The 20,890-nt window shown below is 34.6% G+C and overlaps 1 protein-coding gene across 1 annotated transcript in view; it reads left to right on the top strand.

The window, feature by feature from the left end:
* Positions 1 to 20,890, top strand: part of LOC142150794 (dynein axonemal heavy chain 3-like) — a 947,133-nt gene that overhangs the window by 113,837 nt on the left and 812,406 nt on the right. The window contains 2 exon segments of the mRNA XM_075205980.1: positions 13,385 to 13,896; positions 14,265 to 14,385. Of these exon segments, the coding sequence (XP_075062081.1) occupies positions 13,385 to 13,896; positions 14,265 to 14,385 (633 nt within the window).

Consider the following 20,890-nt stretch of genomic DNA (forward strand, 5'->3'; position numbering starts at 1 on the left):
CATCATCAAGTCGATATTCAATCTGATAAAATTGCGTACAGTCATATTTATCATGCAGCGGTTTCACGAACTATTGGAAAAGCCACCAGAAAAAAAGAAGTCATTATTAGAGACGAGATTGCTCAAACTGCATACTGTTTGAGCTATATTACCATTCAGAATATAAGGAAGAGGTATCATTGACTTATGAATTATTGTGGCAATCAATATTTATTGATTAAGGGGACAACATTAATTTAGAAATAAGTTATGAGGGGGTTTACTTTATTTATTATATTATAGTGCTATAATTTTGGCCCTGACATAATCTAGCCCTTATGTCCCAGCTAAAAAAAGGTTGACACTACAAGAAGTTGCTGACTCGTATAGAAATAATGAAATCAATCAAAGCAAGTTTGACTAGATATGCAGTAAATATCAATGACGAGAATGCAGGTATATCATTTTCTTTTAAAATACATGCAATTATATCATTTATACACAAGAAGTAATACATGACAATGTTAGGGTCAGTTATGACAGAGAAAAAGAAAAATGTATCTATATGGACATGTCTGCCTGTGCAAACACTTTTCTGCCTGCTGTCAAGGTAATTAGTAAGACAATTTCAGAAGGCTTGAATGACCAGAAGATTCGTTATTGGAAGCTAAGCATAAATGAATTAATTTAGAGAGCAATCTCACACAATGATTCAGATAGCTCTCCCAATATAAAACAATTCAGACACTCATATAGCCTAAAACATTGTTGATTTCATGTATTGATTTGATATACGCATGTGTAGTACAGGGTAAATTCTGCTTAGGACAGCACTTGCAATTATTTTTAATGAGAACGTAAACAGTGTGGAGTACAAAGATACATAACTAAAAATAGTCTATATTATAATAATAATAATGCTTATTTTCTAACGCTTAGAAAAAGTTATAAGCAAATATAATCCTTCTACAGCACACACAAATTAGAATGGACTATAGTATTTGACCAATAGGTTCCAGAAGCTGTAATGAGGCAGCAGCCTTCAAAATGTGTTCTGCGTGATCAAAGATTATCTTGAAATGATCAGGGATAAAGGTGCAACACTTGTTCCTCCCATGTTTGCCTGTGAAAGATGCAAAGATGCAAAACAATTCTACCTTGTAACACAACAATTTTGATTGCAGAAACCTCCAAAGTAATTTTTGAGACGACAAAATCAGTTTAATTACTGACCCTTTCTGATATACCAGACAATAATTGCAAATAGTATAGTATAAAGTGGCTTTATGTAAAAAAAAAAGGATTTCTTAGGGTGCACCCAAGGGGTAGTGCTTGAGTATTTCTGATGGCAGACAGGATGTATTCCAAATAGCAACTTTCTGAAGAGTCTATAGGAAACCATCACTATACTTTGATGCCACAAATAAAAAAATGCTCTAGTGCTTACCCCAAGTGCCAAATCCGAACCTCTAATATACTGTATATGACTGTATTGTAAGGTGTAGCATTAAAATTATTATTATTATTATTATTATTATTATTATGTACAGAGTCGTTACAATGACTGCAAGTTTCATTATTCCTGCAAATTAAACCCATGGTAGAAGCAGCTAATTGAAGATATATTGTTTCAGTAGATGCTTTGGTCTATGCCCAGTGTTTCCTTTCCACTTTTCCAGATTTCCATGTGCTTACATGCTGACAAGTTGTGTAGAGAAGCTGTGGCAATAATCTGCATTGTAAAAGGGCAGGGTAAATGTTTTATGACACCCTCTGAGTGAACGAGACCACGAGCAGAGATCCAACATTACATATAGTTAAAGTCTTTGGCAATTTGAAACACACAGTAGTGCACACAAAACTATTTTTAGTATAAGCACGAGCAATACATGATGACAGTAAAGGGGAAAAAAGCAAATATAAACAAGATGCTTGATGGCCCTCTTCATGAATTTCTAGAATTTGGGTGACTTAGGTGGAGCCAGTATGAGGCTTTATTATTTTCCAAAATGTAATGTGCACATTGATTGAAACTAAGCTTACCAATGCAAAAGGCCAAATTCTTGACAAAAGCAAGTCAAACCTTTGATGCATTAACTGGCAGTCAAAATTAGGTTTCACAGTCCTGGTATGGGAGCCATGTTTGGGTGGAGATCGGTGGTCTTTTTGCAATGTAATGCATGGAGCCATGTGTTGTGTTGTTGATACTTAACTTCTAAGTGTGTAGTCAGGAGGACTAAAGGTGTTGTTCAGTCAACCTTAGGTCTAGAGAAGACTTTTTTTTTAAAGTACTTTGATGCAAATCTTGGTGCAAACCAACCCTGATGTACAGCAGAAAACATTGCTTCTTTGCTCATGTGTACCATTCAAGCTGCAGGATTAAGACTTTTGGGGCTAGATTTACTAAGCTGCAGGTTTGAAAAAGTGGGGATGTTGCCTATAGTAACCAATCAGATTATATCTGTCATTTTGTAGAAGGTACTAAATAAATGAAAGCTAGAATCTGATTGGTTGCTATAGGCAACATCCCCACTTTTTCAAACCCGCAGCTTAGTAAATCTAGCCCCTGGAGTCACAAGATGTCTGGTGATTTCCAGAGTTTGTCCAGGTTCAAAATACAGCCTGCAAACCCTCCATGTAGCCCTTTTAGACTCAGGGGTTCATTTTTGAATGTGACAATATCCTCTAAGGAGGCAAGAGAAGTGGGTTTATTGTTTATGTATTCGCATGTGTAACTCCAGACAGAATCGCTGTTTTAGCAAAGCTGTCAGCCAATGCACATCAGTGAGAGATGGGTGAGCTGCACATTTAATAGTAGATATCTCAGAGGGTAACATAAAGGCAGCAAGTAATTGATTTTACATAATGATGATTTTTCATTTGTAAACCAATAGCTTTCCATGATTGTGAACAACTACAAGGGCGTATATGTAATAGTTGAAAATGTTCACTTACACAAATAAGGGTCAGAGCCATAACCTCTGCTTAATGTGCTGAGCATATAGGGGGTAAGTAACCACTGTCATCTACTTTGTGCTGGGTACAGATTGCATAGCCAGACAAACAGGTTCCAATTTCTTACATTTTTGCAACTCATTACATTCCTGTACTTTATAATTTTATAACATGTAAAGAAAGCCTTTTTCAGCAATCAAAAATGTATTCAAGTTAGTTTATATATGTGATTAACTCGTATATTATTCCTATTGTGCATTTTTGAGACAAAATACTTGATTGCATATCCACATTCATAAGTTTACTTCTCTCTCATTCACTCTTATTGCAGCCATGTGTGTGCATGTGTGTGTTTGTGTTATGTATGTGTATAGATGTGAAACTATATAGTACAAGCTGGTATAATACTAGATGGTGTAACTGAGAAACCATCATTTATACTATATGCATATAAGAATCACTTGAAGTTAAAAACAATCTTTTTCTTTCACCTTTCCCCCCCGGAAAGAGTTGTGAAGTCAAGAACCGAACTATATCTTTTCTTGAAGGATCTCCTAAACAAGTCATTCATGTAACCTTAATTCACATAGGGGACACATATGACTTTGAGGCTACAAGATCTTGACAGGTAACAGTGAATACCCACCATCTGGCACACCAGTAGGTCATATGTCTATATATTATGGCTCCAGAAATGAGAAAAATGCAAACAAACATCAAGGTTACCTTTGCTTTAGAAAAATAATGTCTGTTTATCTTTAAACAACAAGTGTTTGAGTAGGCCACAGAGGAAGGCATATGTTGAGTAGCTTAATGAACCCATTAAAATGAATGAAGCTAATATAACAGTTCTAAGTAAGAACAAGAAAAAACTTAACAGATAGATAAAGGAGTTTAAGAAAAAGCAGGCAGTTACACCACTGTCACCCCCCTCCCCCCGCCATGTATTAGTTTGTCAAGATTACAATCATGAAATAATAGCAAAGGATTATCACACCCTGCTTTCTCCTCATTGTGATGTGCATCTCTAGTTGGCAAAAATAATTTGCAGGCCCATTTCTCCCCTCAATAATCAGCCATAACTTGACAATAAAAAAATAAAGGTGTTGTATGCTTTACTTGAGTAACAAATATGTATATTTAGTACACAAACACTTTTGGACAAAGTAATTGACTCACGGACCATTTGGGAAAAGTATATGTTTGCACTAAGTGGATATCCTGGGACTTCCCTCTGCAAAGGAATGCCTACAAGTATGCCAGTCACTCCAATTTTAATGAATTTAAATAAAATATGTCCTCATAACTTGCATTCTTGCAATATTCTACAAAAACAGTTACTAGGCAAACATAAAGCTTTTCCCTACTCCTAGCTACTGTATATCTACACCTGCCCCTTTCTTTGCTGAGAATTACCGTTCTTGTACAAAAGTAGGTGTAATAACATCAAATGTGGGTGATTTGGGCAGCCGTTAAATAGAGTTAGATACTGGTGTGCAGAAGAAATTAAAGTTTGCATGGTACTTTTAGAGAAGAAAGATGTCATGAAGCATGGATTTTGCATTGTGTAGGTTAAATGATCTCTTATAGGAGAGAATATTCTTTATTCATGTTTGGGTAGTTTCTTTACATATTTAATTCAGCTTGTACAGTATTAGTTATGTATTAGTAGATGAGGTATAGTGTGCTTAGTGCATTTAATGAGAATGGATGCTTCTGTCTTCCATTTCTCCTGTGGCCAAATGAATTTCTTATGGTGTCCATGGTTCCTGATTTATGAAACAATATGCCAGCACAGGGTTTTGTCATATGTGAATGTGGAGAATAATGATGAAGAAAATCTATGACAGAACCTTACAGATACCCTCTCTAATCTGCATTAAGAGATCAGCATTCGTTTAAGATGCATCTGCTTCCATTGGTACTGGCTACACTTAAATGGACCTATTTTAGCAATTTCATATTACATACACTTTACTTTTCTGCTTTAGTTTTAATTATTCATATAATTAAACACTGTTATTGCTTTATATTCGGTAGAAATCTTACATGAGCTAACACAAACATTGTCTGCCAGAGTACCATTACGTATAACTACATAAAATATTAACTTATTAAATATTTATTACAAATCTATTATTTTAATATGCAATGGTATTCTGTTACTAAAGAGAGGCGTTATTGTGCCATTGTACACCAGTCCTCATCAATGCATCACATCCAGGGAAGCCCACTGAGCAACAATGTACCACAAAAGTAGTCCATGGTGATGTACAGTGAATTTAATATTGTTCTACAATGTGGTGAGCATTGTTGGTAAGGAATAATGTCTCTGGACACTTTGGTATAAAATGGCAGGATCAGCTGAAGTGTAAAGAAACAAAATGCACTTTAAATAGGCCTTTGGCCAAGAAACTCAAGTACCCTGGTGCTAGTCTCATGTAGGGGCGGATTGGGCATAAGGCTTACTGGGAGTTTTCCCGGCAGGTCGGAGGCCCCAACAGGCCACCTGGAGGCCACCTAATGTCTTTTTTAATTAATGCATGCCGTTCACTGGCCAGTGTGTGTGGTAGGAGGTCCTATGGAAAGAACTAAAGATCAGAGTTCATAGAAGAAACCCACGGAACCTTTAAGGTTTGAAGACTATTTGTTGAAGAATGTGACAAAATCACACCTGAGCAATGCATGCGACTAGTTTCTCCATACAGGAGGCGTCTTAAAGCTGTCATTACCAACAAAGTCTTTTGTACAAAGTACTAAATAAATTTCAGGAAGCGTGTATAATACTTTTTCCCTGTGTCATTTCACATTATTACACAAAACTTAAATTATGGACATCTATGATTTGATCTCTCTGCATGTGTGGATTGCAAGGGTTGTTGCTGACATCTGGGGGTAAATGTATTAAGCTGAGAGTTTTGCGGCGGGTTTGAAAAGTGGAGATGTTGCTTATAGCAACCAATCAGATTCTAGCTATCATTTTGTAGAATGCACTAAATAAATGATAGCTAAATTCTGATTGGTTTTTCAAACCAGCCAGAAAACTCTCAGCTTGATTTACACCTAGGTCTTTCTGAAGCTCTCCACAAGTGGTCCTTGGTTCTTTGACAACTCTTCTGATATTTTTTTTACTCCACTGTCAGAAATCTTGCAGGGTGCATCTGCACGTGGCCGGTTTATGGTGAAATTATGTTTTTTCCACTTCCGAATTATGCTCACAGTGCTCACAAAATGGCCTGCAGTGCAAATTCTGTTTTTTGACATAGTTGACATCTACAACTGAGAGGATGCATGAGGGGAGTGCAAGAGGTACACTTACTGATGGGAGAGACTGGGTAATTGGAAGCATTTCTTCTTCAGAATGTGGTGTAGGTGCACACAGTGTATTGCACCCAAGAGCAAACGAAGATTTGTTGCTATAAGGTAAGATATTTAAATGAGTTTCAGGGGATGGCAGTTAGCGTATTTCTGGTTTAGCTGCTGTTCACAAAGCCTCTTTTTCCCAGAAAAATATTTGAGTTTTTAAATATCCTCAGCAGAGGTGAAGATCAGACATTCAACTGTACTTTCATTCCTATTTGTGTGTAGTGCATTTTTATGCATACAAATTACAATATAATAAAAACACACAAAAGTAAGACATTAAATAGAGAGATCCAATCTCATGACTTAAGACAAAATTGAGAAAAATCTTAGGCGTAAAACGAAGTTTACATTAAACAAGGGAGGGTTCCTAGGAAGCACTTTGAAGGATGATTTATATTTTTTCTATCATACACATTTCCATTTATGCTCACAATCCAGTAACATGCACAGAGAACTTACAGAACCAGAATATAGATGGGTACCTACACAAAATAAAATGCACTGCTTGTCCCTTTATTCTGCAGTTATTAAATGAGTCTTTTACCCTGTTAAACAAAAGTTATACATATTGTCCTTTTTTAATATTTGTTTGTAAATATTTATTTTTAATGTTTGTTTTCGTGCACTGTCCAAAGATATTCACAAAAAGCAGGAGGAAGCAGATTGGCATACTAATGACAGATGCACCCAACTTACCCACATAAGTGATTTGACAAAATTTGAATATACTCCAAATTACAATGATGAAGGAATTCCTGAAATGGTCTTACATTTCAATAGTTCATGCTTCCCCTAGGCGCTATTTGCCCTTCTAGTCTACACCAATGTCAGAGAACCATTGTGCTTTAGGTTTAGTTACAAGAAATGTACCACTGAAACTTATCACTTATAGCCTAAGGCAAACACTATTTGTTATTAGGATTGATAGGCTGAAAGACCTAATGGAGGAGACTAGGCGAGCTGCATGTCTGCCACCACCCATGCTACTGAGAGTGATTGGTAAAATAAATCAGATGGCAATCACTCTCTCTTTTTATATCTTCAGCTTCATATACTCCAGAAGGGGTTTCCAAGGCCTTTTCTAAAAAAAAATAAAAAATTATATATATATATATATATATATATATATATATATATATATATATATATATATATTTACATATATATATATATATATATATATATATATATATATATATATATATATATATATCATTGTAAATATACTCATAAACACAAATATATATATATATATATATATATATATATATATATATATATATATATAGCTTCTAATATTGTTTTGTCATGTCACTGAAACCATTTGGCAGTTTGTCAAGATATAAGCGACAAATCCTCAATAACCTAGTAAATCTGGATTGAGCATAGTCATTCCTCTTGCAATAAGTAAATGTGATCAAGGGTTTTACAAAAATAGTCTTTCATTATTTTACAAGTTCTGCTTCCTGACATGATGATCGATTCCAGCAGAAAAAAAAATCAATTGAAACACAAGCTTTTGACAAGCAACATTCTGCATCTGTGTCATCACTCACAGGAGGGTCTAATGTGGCCTTTAATGCCTTATGTTGATTTAATCCTGTGCACCTTTGGATGGCCTTCACCAGAGCTTCACTTTAATAGTCGCCTTGTGTTTGAAAATACGTTAGACATTAATGCAAATTCTTTTATGCAACATTGCTGCTTCCTCACCCCATGCATATAGCATTTACGTTTGTCCATTAAAATGTTTACTCTGCCTGCATAAATTAATGTCATTTTGATAGATTTATCATCATTTAAATGAAGAAAAGTGGTTCTCATGTGTAGTGAAAACCAGTGGAGCACATTTTATCCATCTCCTTAAAATAATGTTACTAAATATACTATCATTAAAAACACTGATTAACCATGATGTTTGGTTTTAGCAATTCTAATTATGTAACTAATATTTTTTTAAATGGGAGTTATTACTAAGCAGGCAACAAGGAAGCAATTTGCAGATACTTTTCTAACATTTATGAAGGGTTTTCTCATATAAATGCATAATAATTGCTATATTTGAGCAATATAAATGCACTTTATGCATTTATATTGTTTAACTATAACTTAACGCTAAATTATCAGTCAATGCAAGTCTTTACTAAAAAAGGCTTTCATTTCTATCCATAAACCCCTCCCTCCGAATTTTCTTCTCCCACTTCATAGTTACTGATTCTGAGGGCGTCCATTCATTGAACAGAAAATATGAACCTTTTCATGATACAACACTTTCTCAGACAATAAAAGATATTGCTTTTGGGTACCAAACTAGTTTTTAAATAGTATATAGGCAAAAGTAATTTACATGAGACCATGCAGGGTTGACAAAATGGCACCAGTTTGTACATATTTAGAAAGTGACACAGTAACTACTCCTGATGATACACATTGTAAAGAATGGTGAATGCAAGAAAAAAATAAACATTTTGATATATTTGATGATTTTCAGTGTCAAAATCTGAAAGTTCTTTGGGAAAACCAGGACACTTGGGACATTTACCCAATTGAAATGTTCATTCAAGCGAAAAAAATTACTCCGCTTCTGTTAGACACTGCACATCCTTCAGGTATACAGTACCTCTCAGTTGTTCTGCAGCATCACGTGTAATAGACTTAAAATTCATCATGTACTGTAATAATTCCTTTAAGAATATGCAAACAATTTATCATCTCCATTTCCTAATTTCTGTTTGTTTGTTTGTTTGTTTTTTGATTATCTCTTTAAGTGCTAAGTTGCTCCATCCATATAGGTAAGATATAAAGTCTGGCCTTCAGAAGTGCTACCTGTATAAATTATGGTAACCATTTCTGTCCTTTGGAACATACTCCAAAAGTTAGTATATAAACAATAAAAACATTCTGTGCGTTCTTTTACGAATTTATATTACACATAGGTATTGGACGTAACCTGCAGTGTGTAGTAGAGCACAGCAGACCTACACCCGAATTCATCAGCGCAGGTATATTCAGATCTCCTTGTTGAATTCAGGCCTTATGTCTGAATTCTGTCTGTTTTAAAACAAGCGCACGTTGCGCTCAGTATGCATGCCATGGTCAATCAGGCCCAATATGTTTTGGTCTTCCATAAATGAAAACAAACATGTTTAGGAACCTGTATTTAGAGATTTAGAGCAAATCAACTTTTATGTTTGCATTATTTATTTCCAGAACAGTGTAGTAACCTTTATAATTATATTCTGACACCTTTCTCCTGGAGTCTGGCACCGTTTTCAGCTATTCACACCAGAGACTAGGGGGGCATTAGGTCCTGCTCTAGCTGTTTATTTGAGGCTTACTGCATATAAAAAGGGAGCATTATAACATCCAATCTTGATTCCCAGATATGTCATGTAATATGAAGTTATCAAGGTTTACAAACTTTTTTTTAAAACTTTTTAGTTTGAAACGACAGCATGTACAAATGGAAGAATGCTCATCTGTACAATAGGTAAAGAGTCACAAATAACACAAAACTAAAACATTATCAGCACATCATTTTGGAATTTTAAAGTTATATTATAAAATTAGGGAGAAAAGTTTACAGAGGGAGGGAAGGGTAGGAAAAAAGAGTGGGGGGCAGAGCACGTATCAAGGTATGTACAAATATGAAGTTATCAATTTTTACCATAGTTTTTCAGGATATATCATCAAAGAGGACACAGTTTACATTCAACCAAGTACATATTAACAAACCTAGAGAACGTGCCAAGTAAATTAAGCTTATTTCTGTGTTTGTGGGAGGTGATCATCTGTATCAGAACAAAATGTACCAACTGTGCATCCAGTAGGCTCATATGAATTTGATGGTAGTCGTATAGCTAAATAACATGTTAGAATTTGTGAATGTATATACTAGATAATTCTTTGGTTGCTCCTATTCGTATTTTTGATTGTTTCCAGAACTGACTATGCCCCCACTGATGTCATAACATACCCTAATAGTGTAACACATTTACCCTGCCTCAAGACCATGACCCCCTATTCTATTGACTCAATAAGATTTTCAGAAGAGCTGTGGGATTATGGGTAAGAGACACAACGACATCTACAGTATACTGCATTGTGAGTTCTATAAGCAGACTTACAAGTTCCTTTATAGAAACTAAGTAAAGTTATAAAACAATATTATTTAATACATTCATGCATTAATATTTATATAGTACACATGTAAAATGTAAAAAACATAGGGTTCTAGTCCACTAACTAAGGAAGAGGATATAAGTTATATTTGTCTATTTGGGCTATTTTGCAATATAGAACACAGTCCCTGGAAGCTAGAGCACAATACGGAACCCATTCCCTGCTAGTTAGTATAACAAAGAGCCTATTCTCTGGTGGCTAGTGTACATTACAGAGCTCCTAGGCTGGTCACTGTATAATATAGAGCACATTGTAAAATGGGAAGGGTACTACTACCATTTTCTGGTGACTATAGAACTATGCAGAGCCACTGCCTTGTGACCAGGATACAATATACTAATCTATACTCCCAACCGGTCTCTAAACTGCTATCAGACTCTGCAATTATTTAGTTGACAGCAGCTCGTTTTCTTTTCCTGCAGTGAACTCCAATAAATAGTAAATGAGAGATTACAACAGAGCAGGAACACACTGTTTAAAGCCCAAAACTTGTTCTTGTGAGTCCTTGAATTGAGTTCTCTCCAAACTTCTCTAATCTCATGGTGCACCGGCTTATAAACTTTGTGCAAGTTTATTGTTCTCTTAATATTTTTAAGGCATTTTGTTAATATAAATATTTTTTGTTATCAGATTCCCTTTTCACCTATTTTATTACAAATGTATTTATGTAACCTGTGGTTTATGGGGTCTGCATCATTCTTTTCACCCTATTGTGTGTGTGGAGCTCTATACAGTACATGCACGCCTTGAGCTATGTCTGGTGATTACAAACACATCACAATACAGCACTGTGCCTATCTATTCAGGAGCGCACGCAGGGGGGTTTCTGGGTCTCTACATATTGGCACTGTACTATATAGCAGCCGCGGCGCTGTCGAAGAAGCCACCGCGTACGCTTCTTTGACAGCGCCGCGGCTGTTGAATAGTACAGTGCTGCCTAAACGGAGCTGCTGCGAATGCGCGGGTGCACGCGTGGCAGCTCTATAGCTTTTTTTTTTTTTTTTGGGTGGAGGGGAAACCCCCCCTTAAAAATCCTCCGTGCGCCCTTGCTATTGTGATCACCATTATATAACTGGAGATCAATGCAAGTATGAACTGTAAAGGGTCCCACATGCAATAAGGTGAGAAGGCTGATGCAGAGCCCATGCAATGTTGAAACAGAATTGGCTGCATCTGTACTTAAAATGTATTGTACAAGTCTAATTAGTTATAATTAATGGCATAGACAGTAGTTTTCAATACTCACATATTTGTGCTTAATTTATTGACATAAACACACTGATGTACTTGTAGCCCCTGCAACATTAGATGATCAGATGTTTGTACTTTACAATTTCCAGTTTAGTTGGGAAGATTTCACTGCTATCAGTGTAATTGTTGTATTTCCAGACACTGGTGAGGACACAATTGCTATATCAAATCTATGCAAGATGCCTGAACTCAATTGCACTTGATTTACACTGAATGTGTTTATTTTTTATGGGTTAAAATAACAGTTTACATTACTATTTTCAATTTGATTTCAATCATGAACAAACATCTGCATGGTTAGATACCAATTTAATTGATTAGATGAAATTAAAGTCCATATAATGATATAATTTTAGATACAACTCCTCCATAGATCACCAGGTACACACTGCCTAAATGAGCAGTTGCATCTGCGTGCACTGTATGTTGCTGATATGCTGCTCAAGTGGAGGAGTGTATTTTTTTAGCAGCCATTTCAGTGTTATATCTTCTAATATTTTGAACAGTGAAGACACAACGCCTGTCTCCACAAAGCGTCTAAGCTGACATTTCTAAGAGAGAGAGTATGGGCTGTGTATACTATCTGCCATCAGTTCTGCTTTCCATGTATTCTTTCCATATATTGCCTACATACAGATTTACGAGTTTAGCAATAATAGCTGAAGACCACATGTAAGTAAGCATTGCCACTATGCACAATCCCATACTCATGTCAGTGCTCAGGATTTAAAGTTGGAAGTCTATTTGTAAAGTATATATCAAAGGATGACAGAAAATCAATAGATTTGATGTGCAGTCAACTGTTCATTGCATAGAAATGACTTTTAAAGTTGAATTGAATAATAAGTTAATGCAACCACACATAGCTTCCTGGTTATTAGTCTCATAAGTGAGGATTAGAAATCACATTTAATTGGAATGTTTAATCTTTGCAGTCATATATTTCATAGTCAAAGCCTATTTCATTGACTCGACTTGTGAACACGTGTAACAGTTAATGCTGGTCTTTAAAACATACTTGCAGCTCAGTAATCAGTATTTTTGGCATGGAAACAGTGATGGATGCTTTACTGCTTTTTATATGTGTGTGCCTATATATATATATATATATATATATATATATATATATATATATATATATATTTTAAGCACAAGTACATATATCATATATTGCTTATACTTACTGCGTCTCACAAACCTTTTATTATTTATATTTTTCTAATCAGAATGCCTAACAACAATTGGCAGTATTCGTTGTACTGTGTTTACTTGCTCTTTATATTGACAGTTGGTACCATAAGCCTTTTACACAACAAAGGCTAGCAGCTCTACAGCCAATCTGTGATAAAAGGGGGAAAAATGAAATCACTATGGAAACTGGAGAAAGGATCTAACAGCTTTCTTTTTAGAGTAAATGTCTGATGTTTGTGACTGCAGGGAAATAAAATTCATAAATTTGTATGATGTTATCAGGAATGTTTTGTTATCACAGATTATGCTATTTCTAAATCATCTGACCTTGGCTTTATTAAGTGATCCCTTTGCTGAAATAGTTACTGTATTACTCTAGGAAAAAAAAAACAAGAATGTGATGAGGGGAGGAGTGTAAAGCTTGTCTGCTTCTTAAATGATTATTTTTTAAATCACACAGAGCTCCTGGGTACTGGAATGAAGACCACTGCGACTTTTTCAGCAATGCAGCAACCCGGGGAACTGAATGCCAGTCAGAAAACAGTGTATCATCCAATTGCATGCCTGCCTTTGATCTTGGACTGAGAAACTCAGAACCTCTCCCTCCAATCCAGAAGCAAATAAATACTAAGAAGAAGAGACATCCCTCGTTTCAGTGCACAGACACTCTGAGACAGAAAAACGAGGGCGACTGTCATTATAAGAGCACTAATGAACCTGTTTGGATTGCAGACTGCAGCAAATACCTGTCTGCCCATAGGAGTTTGCCAGTTCTTCCAACATCATCAGACAATGCAGAGAGCCTTGGCTTACACAGGCCACTGTCTTTATCTCCAGACAAAGCCAGTCATTCTTTCAGCACACCTGCAACAGAACAGCACAGAGAACTGGAGAGGACTAAACACTCCACTCAGCCTGAAACCCATCCATGCTCTGCAAATACTCGCAAGAAGACAGAGAACAAATATATTGGTAAGTAAAACAAAGACATTATAGAATCACTGTTTGCCTGTGAATTATCTGTTAAATGCACACAATTATTTATAATTATTTTTACTCTAAAGTGTATTTTTTTTTCTAAAAACAAACAAACCATAAGAGATAAATATTTTTTTTTCTTTTAAATAATATTTACTATACCAATTGTATTTCTAATTCACCAAGTCCAAATGGTTTAAATGAAAACCAATATTTTCTTTTAGACTTTTTCACTTTCTCTTTTTTCTTTTTTTGCTTGGTAGAATTTACACTACTTCTAAACATTTAATCTAAATTTAGATTTTTATTTTGGAATACAGTGTTTCATTTTGAACTTTAATTAATTGAAGGTTGTGCTGCAGAGGACTGGAGAAATCATGATGCCGCTACCAGGGCAGCTCTTAAGGTGGTTTTCCCTCCATCAACCTACTCCACACTTGGCCTCTCCAGACCAGCTACACCTAGTGAAGGGCACCTACAGAGGTGAGTGTTCCACCTTTCATCAAACAAGGCAGCTGTATGCCAGTTCATCTTTATTATAGTCAGTATGCTGTAAACACTTTTGTTTGACAAAAGTTAAGAGTTAAACATGTTTATTGAAAACCTCGATTTTATTTTTTTATATGCGTTTCTAATATTGATAAAAGTTTTCAATTTTTATTTATTGTACATTAATATATGCATGTCTAAAGATGATTACGTTTGCTCCTAGTGCAAATCTGAAATATCCAGAGCGATGTGTAAATGTAAAGTTAATGCACACATGCATTCACAGCCCTTTTCAACAAGTTGCAAGTATATCCAGACCAATAATTTAAGCAAACGCACATTCATCACCCAGTTTCCAAATCACCATTAAGATAAGTATGCTTTAAATCATAATGACTAGGTCAGGTATGAGTAATAAATGTGCCCAATTCTGTTTGCTTGTAAAAGGGAGACAATTCACTGCATTCATTTTCACAAACAAACTAAAAAGTGTGGGCACACATAATAGAGTGTCTGGTTAAATAGTAAATAAAGCAGAGTGGAATTAAATTACATCCCTACAGAGATGAGCTATAGTTTGCAATGAAACTGGGTGAATATATGTTTTTCTGTGAAACATGTTCCATACCAAGAGACCAAGTATATGTGTACGATGAGTGTTAAGAATCACTCCACTTGTTACCTTTTAAAATATTCAGAAACAACATTTTAATAATAGTAAGAAGACAGTGTAACAACAAGAAATACTGTGAACCTGTCAGTCTGTGCATCATGTGTACATGACATTGTTCAAAATTATCGACTTCCTCAATACCTGCTTTCTGGATGTCAGATAGAATTAGGAGAGTCACAGCCAGTGCAAAGCTTAACTAACACAAGGTTATCTGGGGTTATAAAACTGAAATACAAGTGTCATGTGTGATTCCTGTAAATAGATGGACAGTGTGTTATAAGAGTAAGCATCTCTGGATTGGCATACATACATTCTATGCATGTTATATAGCAGTTGCCACTGCACAAAATAATCTGCTTTATTCTGGCACAGTACTATGAACAAAGAGAAACAGATCTTTTCAAATTTCACTTAATTATATATGGGTTGTAAAATTGCAAATGTATGTTACACTTCAGTAACAATTCAATCTCTTTCAAGTGTGCACATATCGCATTTAAGAACTAATCCTTGCATAAAAATGCATATAATATAAAATGCCAGATGTATTACAAAGCTACTACTCCTGTGAATATAATGAAATCTATGAAATCTTTTGATATGGAAAAGGTAAAAAAGTAATTTAAGAGCAGGAGTATTTTTCTTTTTAATCCATTGCAATTTGTTCTGACAAAGGTTTTAATGCCCTGTCCATTTAGTGTATGTAGCCAGTATATTATAAATCTGCTTAAAAGTCAAGCCATGCATTATGAGTCCTGGCATTTGCTTATTCAGATTTGTTTGTTATTCATGACAATTAATATGTCATTGCAAGTAGACATAATAATGTTTTAATATCCAATTCATTAATGCAGTGCTGTATAAAACAATAGTCTATCTGTAAATGGCAATGCTGAAGTATACGACCACAATAATTAATAGCATACACTTAACACCCTTATTTATTTGAATAGAATGGGGGGTCTAATACTTTTCCTGGAAGGGCTTAACGCACAATATCATTTTCTTGCTCTGCAGTGTTATATATATATATATATATATATATATATATATATATATTATATATTATATATTACATTCCTTTATATGATCAGCTGTAGTACTATTTGTCAGTTTCCTTTTTTGCCACAAGACATATTATAACATTATAGTGCCGTTTACATTCAGTTTATAAATAAATACTTTTCACCTTAACACACAATAGAAAATAATATATTTAAACAATACAACATGTTTAAGCACAATGGTGTTTTACTTGTTGTAAAGTGATTAATAAATGCTGGAAAAAAAGGTCTATTAATATATTTTTTACTATCAATTACAAGATGTATATTTTTATACTAATAAACACAGAGTGTACTGAACAGAATAGCTTCATTATACTTTATTACATCTATTGCAAACCCATTGAGCAGTGCACTGTTTTGCTGCCTTTTATCAGACTGCAGAGCTATTGTGCTCCAATGGCTAAGAAATATACAGTAGCAGTGTCCCAGATAGTAAATCAATACTTAAAAGGAAAACCTGGGCATTTGCTTGCTGAGATCTGTCAAAGCCTGAACTGGCTGGATTCATGTCTGACTCTGGAACAATAGTTACCTGTACGCTTTATGGGTTGTTTGGCAGACACCAGCAATCTGTATAAGGTCTGTCTCTGTTAGACAGTGATCAACGAGAATCCCTAATGACAGCCTACTTTTCATTAAAAGAAAGAAAAAAAAATGCTGCATACTTTCTCGATGAAGGACAGAACTTTGAAGCTTTTACTGGTGTCATTTCCATTCAGCCTTGACTTGGCCTGAGGTTTTGGTTCCCAGTCTAGAAGTCAGCAGGCTATTGCTTCCCTCTTCCTCCACCCCCTTCCATTGCACTGCAAAGGAAGATTAGTGTCACAGCTGTAACAGGCACACAGTAATACACATTATAGATACAATCTCATGGTTGCAACACAGCATGGAGGTAGGACAATAGAATAGACCACTGACATTTTTTTTAATCTAATTTCTAGGTAAGGAAGCTTATTTTCATGTTAAGTCGTATATAATGTTACATTTCCTCCCAACAATGTGCTTTGTTCTATAAACAAGTATAACTTTCTACTTCAATTTCGTATCCAGGCTGTTACCAGTTTCTGAGCAAACACAATGAGACACATTAAGCCTTGGAACCAGGCTGTCTGAGTAGCCTGTTAGACCTTTTTTTTTTAATGTGAGATACCATTATTCACGCATTATTTTAACAGCATGTTTAAAAATCAGCAATATATGACATAGGGGACATGCTGTTCACAGCACATATACAATATTAAACAACAGCGTTTCGCCATCTAATATGTGATTATGTTTACACTCTGTAAACTGTACTGAGGTCAGATAGTTTTAAAAATTAATGAGGCTTACTGCTAGATTCTGATGGTATTGCTGCAGATGGATTTCATTATTAAAAGCCAACATATTTTGAGAAATATATACATATATATGTGTGTGTGTATGTGTATATATATAAATATATATATATAAATATATATATATATATATATATATATATATATATATATATATATATATATATATATTTATATGTGTGTGTGTATGTGTATATACATATTTATATATATATATATATATATATATATATATATATATATATATATATATAAATATATATATATATATATATATATATATATATATATATATATATAAATCCTTCTAGTAATGGACATAATCGAATAGTAAAGGGACATCTAAAAGGCAATGTAAATTACGTATATTTTGTTAGATTTGCAAAATATTATATATTTTACTGTTTATATAATATATATTATATACATATTTCAGTTCTATGAAATCACAAATGTGAATGCTCAAGTCAAAGCTACTTTTATCATAAATAGTACACAAACATGAAACAGTTAAGTATTTCCTGGAGCTGAAAAGCTTTACTCATTTAGTAGGCACATAACAAAAAAACATTATTTTGATCTAAAACTGCTATTTCTTATGGCTCATGGAGTCTGGGACCATAGTGAGTCTATTCATTTATTTGGAAGGGTTAATGTTTGTTATAGGTATTAAGGCGATATGGGGGATTTTTGCGCCATAAAGCCTTTTGTGATTGACATAGTATGATCTAATCTTTTTAATTTATCTTTCACACCAATGGGGATGGAAAGGGATTTAAGTCAATTTATTGGTTTTTAAGTCACTACGAATAGCAAACTGCCATTAAGGGTAGTCAGAAATATTTTTATCCTTAATCCAAGCAATTTAAAATCTTTATATAAATTTCATTATTCCTGACTAGGTTTTAAATCCTCCATACGTGTGTAATGTAATTGGTTGCTAGTTGTCACTCACCTGTCACTGAGACAAAAAGTATTGATTGTGTGTTCATTACATGGAATGAAAGGAGTGGCAATTTATTTTAAACAATGTAATGGAAACTTTCATGAAAGTTCGGAATATTGCATTTGATTTATTGCAGATTAGCATTTAATTTGCGCTCTGTAATAAAGGATTGTAAAATATAATTATGCTAGAAATAATTTGCCTGCATGTTTCCTAACCCTTTACATGCCAGAGGTATTAAAACAATATTTTTAAGTAAACTGCTATCTTAACACCTCATTTACCTAAAGGCGCATAAACTGTCCAAATAATATGGAAGTATTTGGCAGGGAAATAGCACACATATGATTATAAAAGATATGTAGCAAGTTATTGTCACTATCAGTTGGCTGCTTTTAATGTGTAAAGTTACATATGGAATGACCTCCTTAATACCCTATAGAGCACACAAGCCAAGCACGACCAACAACAAGAAGAGGGTAGTCCAAAAACATGCAAGAATATTTTACTATAAATTGCCAGATGTGAATGAGCAAATAAAGGAGGGATTTTTGGTGGTGCTGTTGCTAAGTCCACAGGCAGAATAATGACCTATCTAATATATTACCGCATTGAGATATCTTCATGACTGCTTGAGCTCTGTCAAACTGCAGGTCAATGTGTTACAGAGTGGGGGGGGGGGGGGGGTTACACAAATGTGAGGGATATGCAAACTATATGCAATGCAATAAATCTTTATAATTAGGTTGAGTGTGGCACAATTGCTGGATCTGACATATATTTGTGCAAAAGAGCAGCAAGCCCTGTTGCTTATCAAGGTCAATTGGTTTGAAATACATTATAGCCCCTTGCAGGCTGCAATGAAGATTATTAAATATAATAGCCCAATACTAAGGCAATTATTCATTCTCACCAGTAGCAGTGGGATTCTGGATGAAAAGAAATTGAGATCTTCATGTGCAAAAGGGGAAATGTCAGCTATTTGCAGTAAAGAATAACATGATCAAAACAATGTAGTTAACATAATAGCATCTGCTCATATAAGGCTTTGTCCTATTGCTATAATACATGTAGCGAGCTGAAAGACATTATGTTAAAATGACACATTTTCAATGGCTTCAAGTTGTTGAGATATATGTATGCTTCTGGACATTCCCAAGTCATAGCTGGTATAATTTGTGTACCTCCAGGACCACACAATTTAAAGGTAATTCCATTGTGTCACAGACCTAAAACTCCACAAGAAATTAGTAATATTACTGGTGGGTTTTTTTCATGTCCGACACAAAATCCACAATTTTACAAAAGCATTTTACAAGTCTAAATGTTGCTTTTGGTTTGTCACCTTATAAAACAAAAGGCTGTGTACAGTGCAGCCAAATAAATCTTTCCCGATTCCCTAATTATGCACATTATTTAGTCCAATATTTATTCATTTCCTTTGAATACATCAGCAAAAGCAATTGCATGCTAAGTGTTAAAGTCATACATGACAGAGGCGAATGAGGGTAAAAGACTGCAGCTCTGTGTAAGCATAACTCCTCTAATTTATTTTTTATGCAAAGATTAATGTGTACCCAGCATGAATGTTTTGGTCTCCTCCATCATTATGAAAGGGAACTTTGGATCTGCATTACCTAGCCGTGTTACATCAATCAATCAGCAGGGTATGGTTGAAGAAATTCAGCAGGAACCCCACCTGAGACAGAGCACATCCATTTCACTAATGGACTGTTCCTTTTTTTATATTACAGCACAATACTATTCCTTTACCTGAAAAAAAGTTGTTTTTTTCCTGTACATTCAATGAAGAATTAACAGTGTGATTGTGTAGAAACAATGCAGATATGCCTATTCACATAAAATATGAATAACAAAACTATTCAAAACAAAATATCCACTGTAATGATTCATGCAGGAGGAGGACATCAGTGTTTAATCATTATGACATATATTTTCCTGTAAAATGCTTTTGTTCCATTTGTTTGTTCCAATTTTAATGGGTTCATCCTCTTTAGCAACAATGATTAGTAGGAAGTCATTTTTTTTTATTTAGATTTCATAGAATCTTTTTCTACAGTAGATCTGCAGCTTGACCATACACTTCTATCGCATTTTGACTTTAAAAAGTCATATTACAACAAATATGACAAAGGGCTGGGTAGTTATCCTGTCAGAGGTGTAGCATGAATGGTATACTATAGGGAAGAAGAAGGAGTATATATGTACAGTTACTATAATAAGAGTGCAGCAACGTGCAGATGGTGACGTACTATAACAAATGTAGACAAATGCACCACTGCATAAAGCAGAATGGTGGCAGAACACAAAGTTTAAAGGGAATTGTGCTCTTCCCAATGGTACAAAACTAAAGGATGGTTTCATATGAAAACAAGTTGATTTACAATATAATCCATACCAGCAAACTCCATTTATAGACATACTCATATTTAACAGAATAATTAATTAAGGGTTA

The sequence above is a fragment of the Mixophyes fleayi genome, chromosome 4 (assembly GCF_038048845.1).
Source record: "Mixophyes fleayi isolate aMixFle1 chromosome 4, aMixFle1.hap1, whole genome shotgun sequence".
In the NCBI taxonomy this organism is placed as follows: domain Eukaryota; kingdom Metazoa; phylum Chordata; class Amphibia; order Anura; family Limnodynastidae; genus Mixophyes; species Mixophyes fleayi.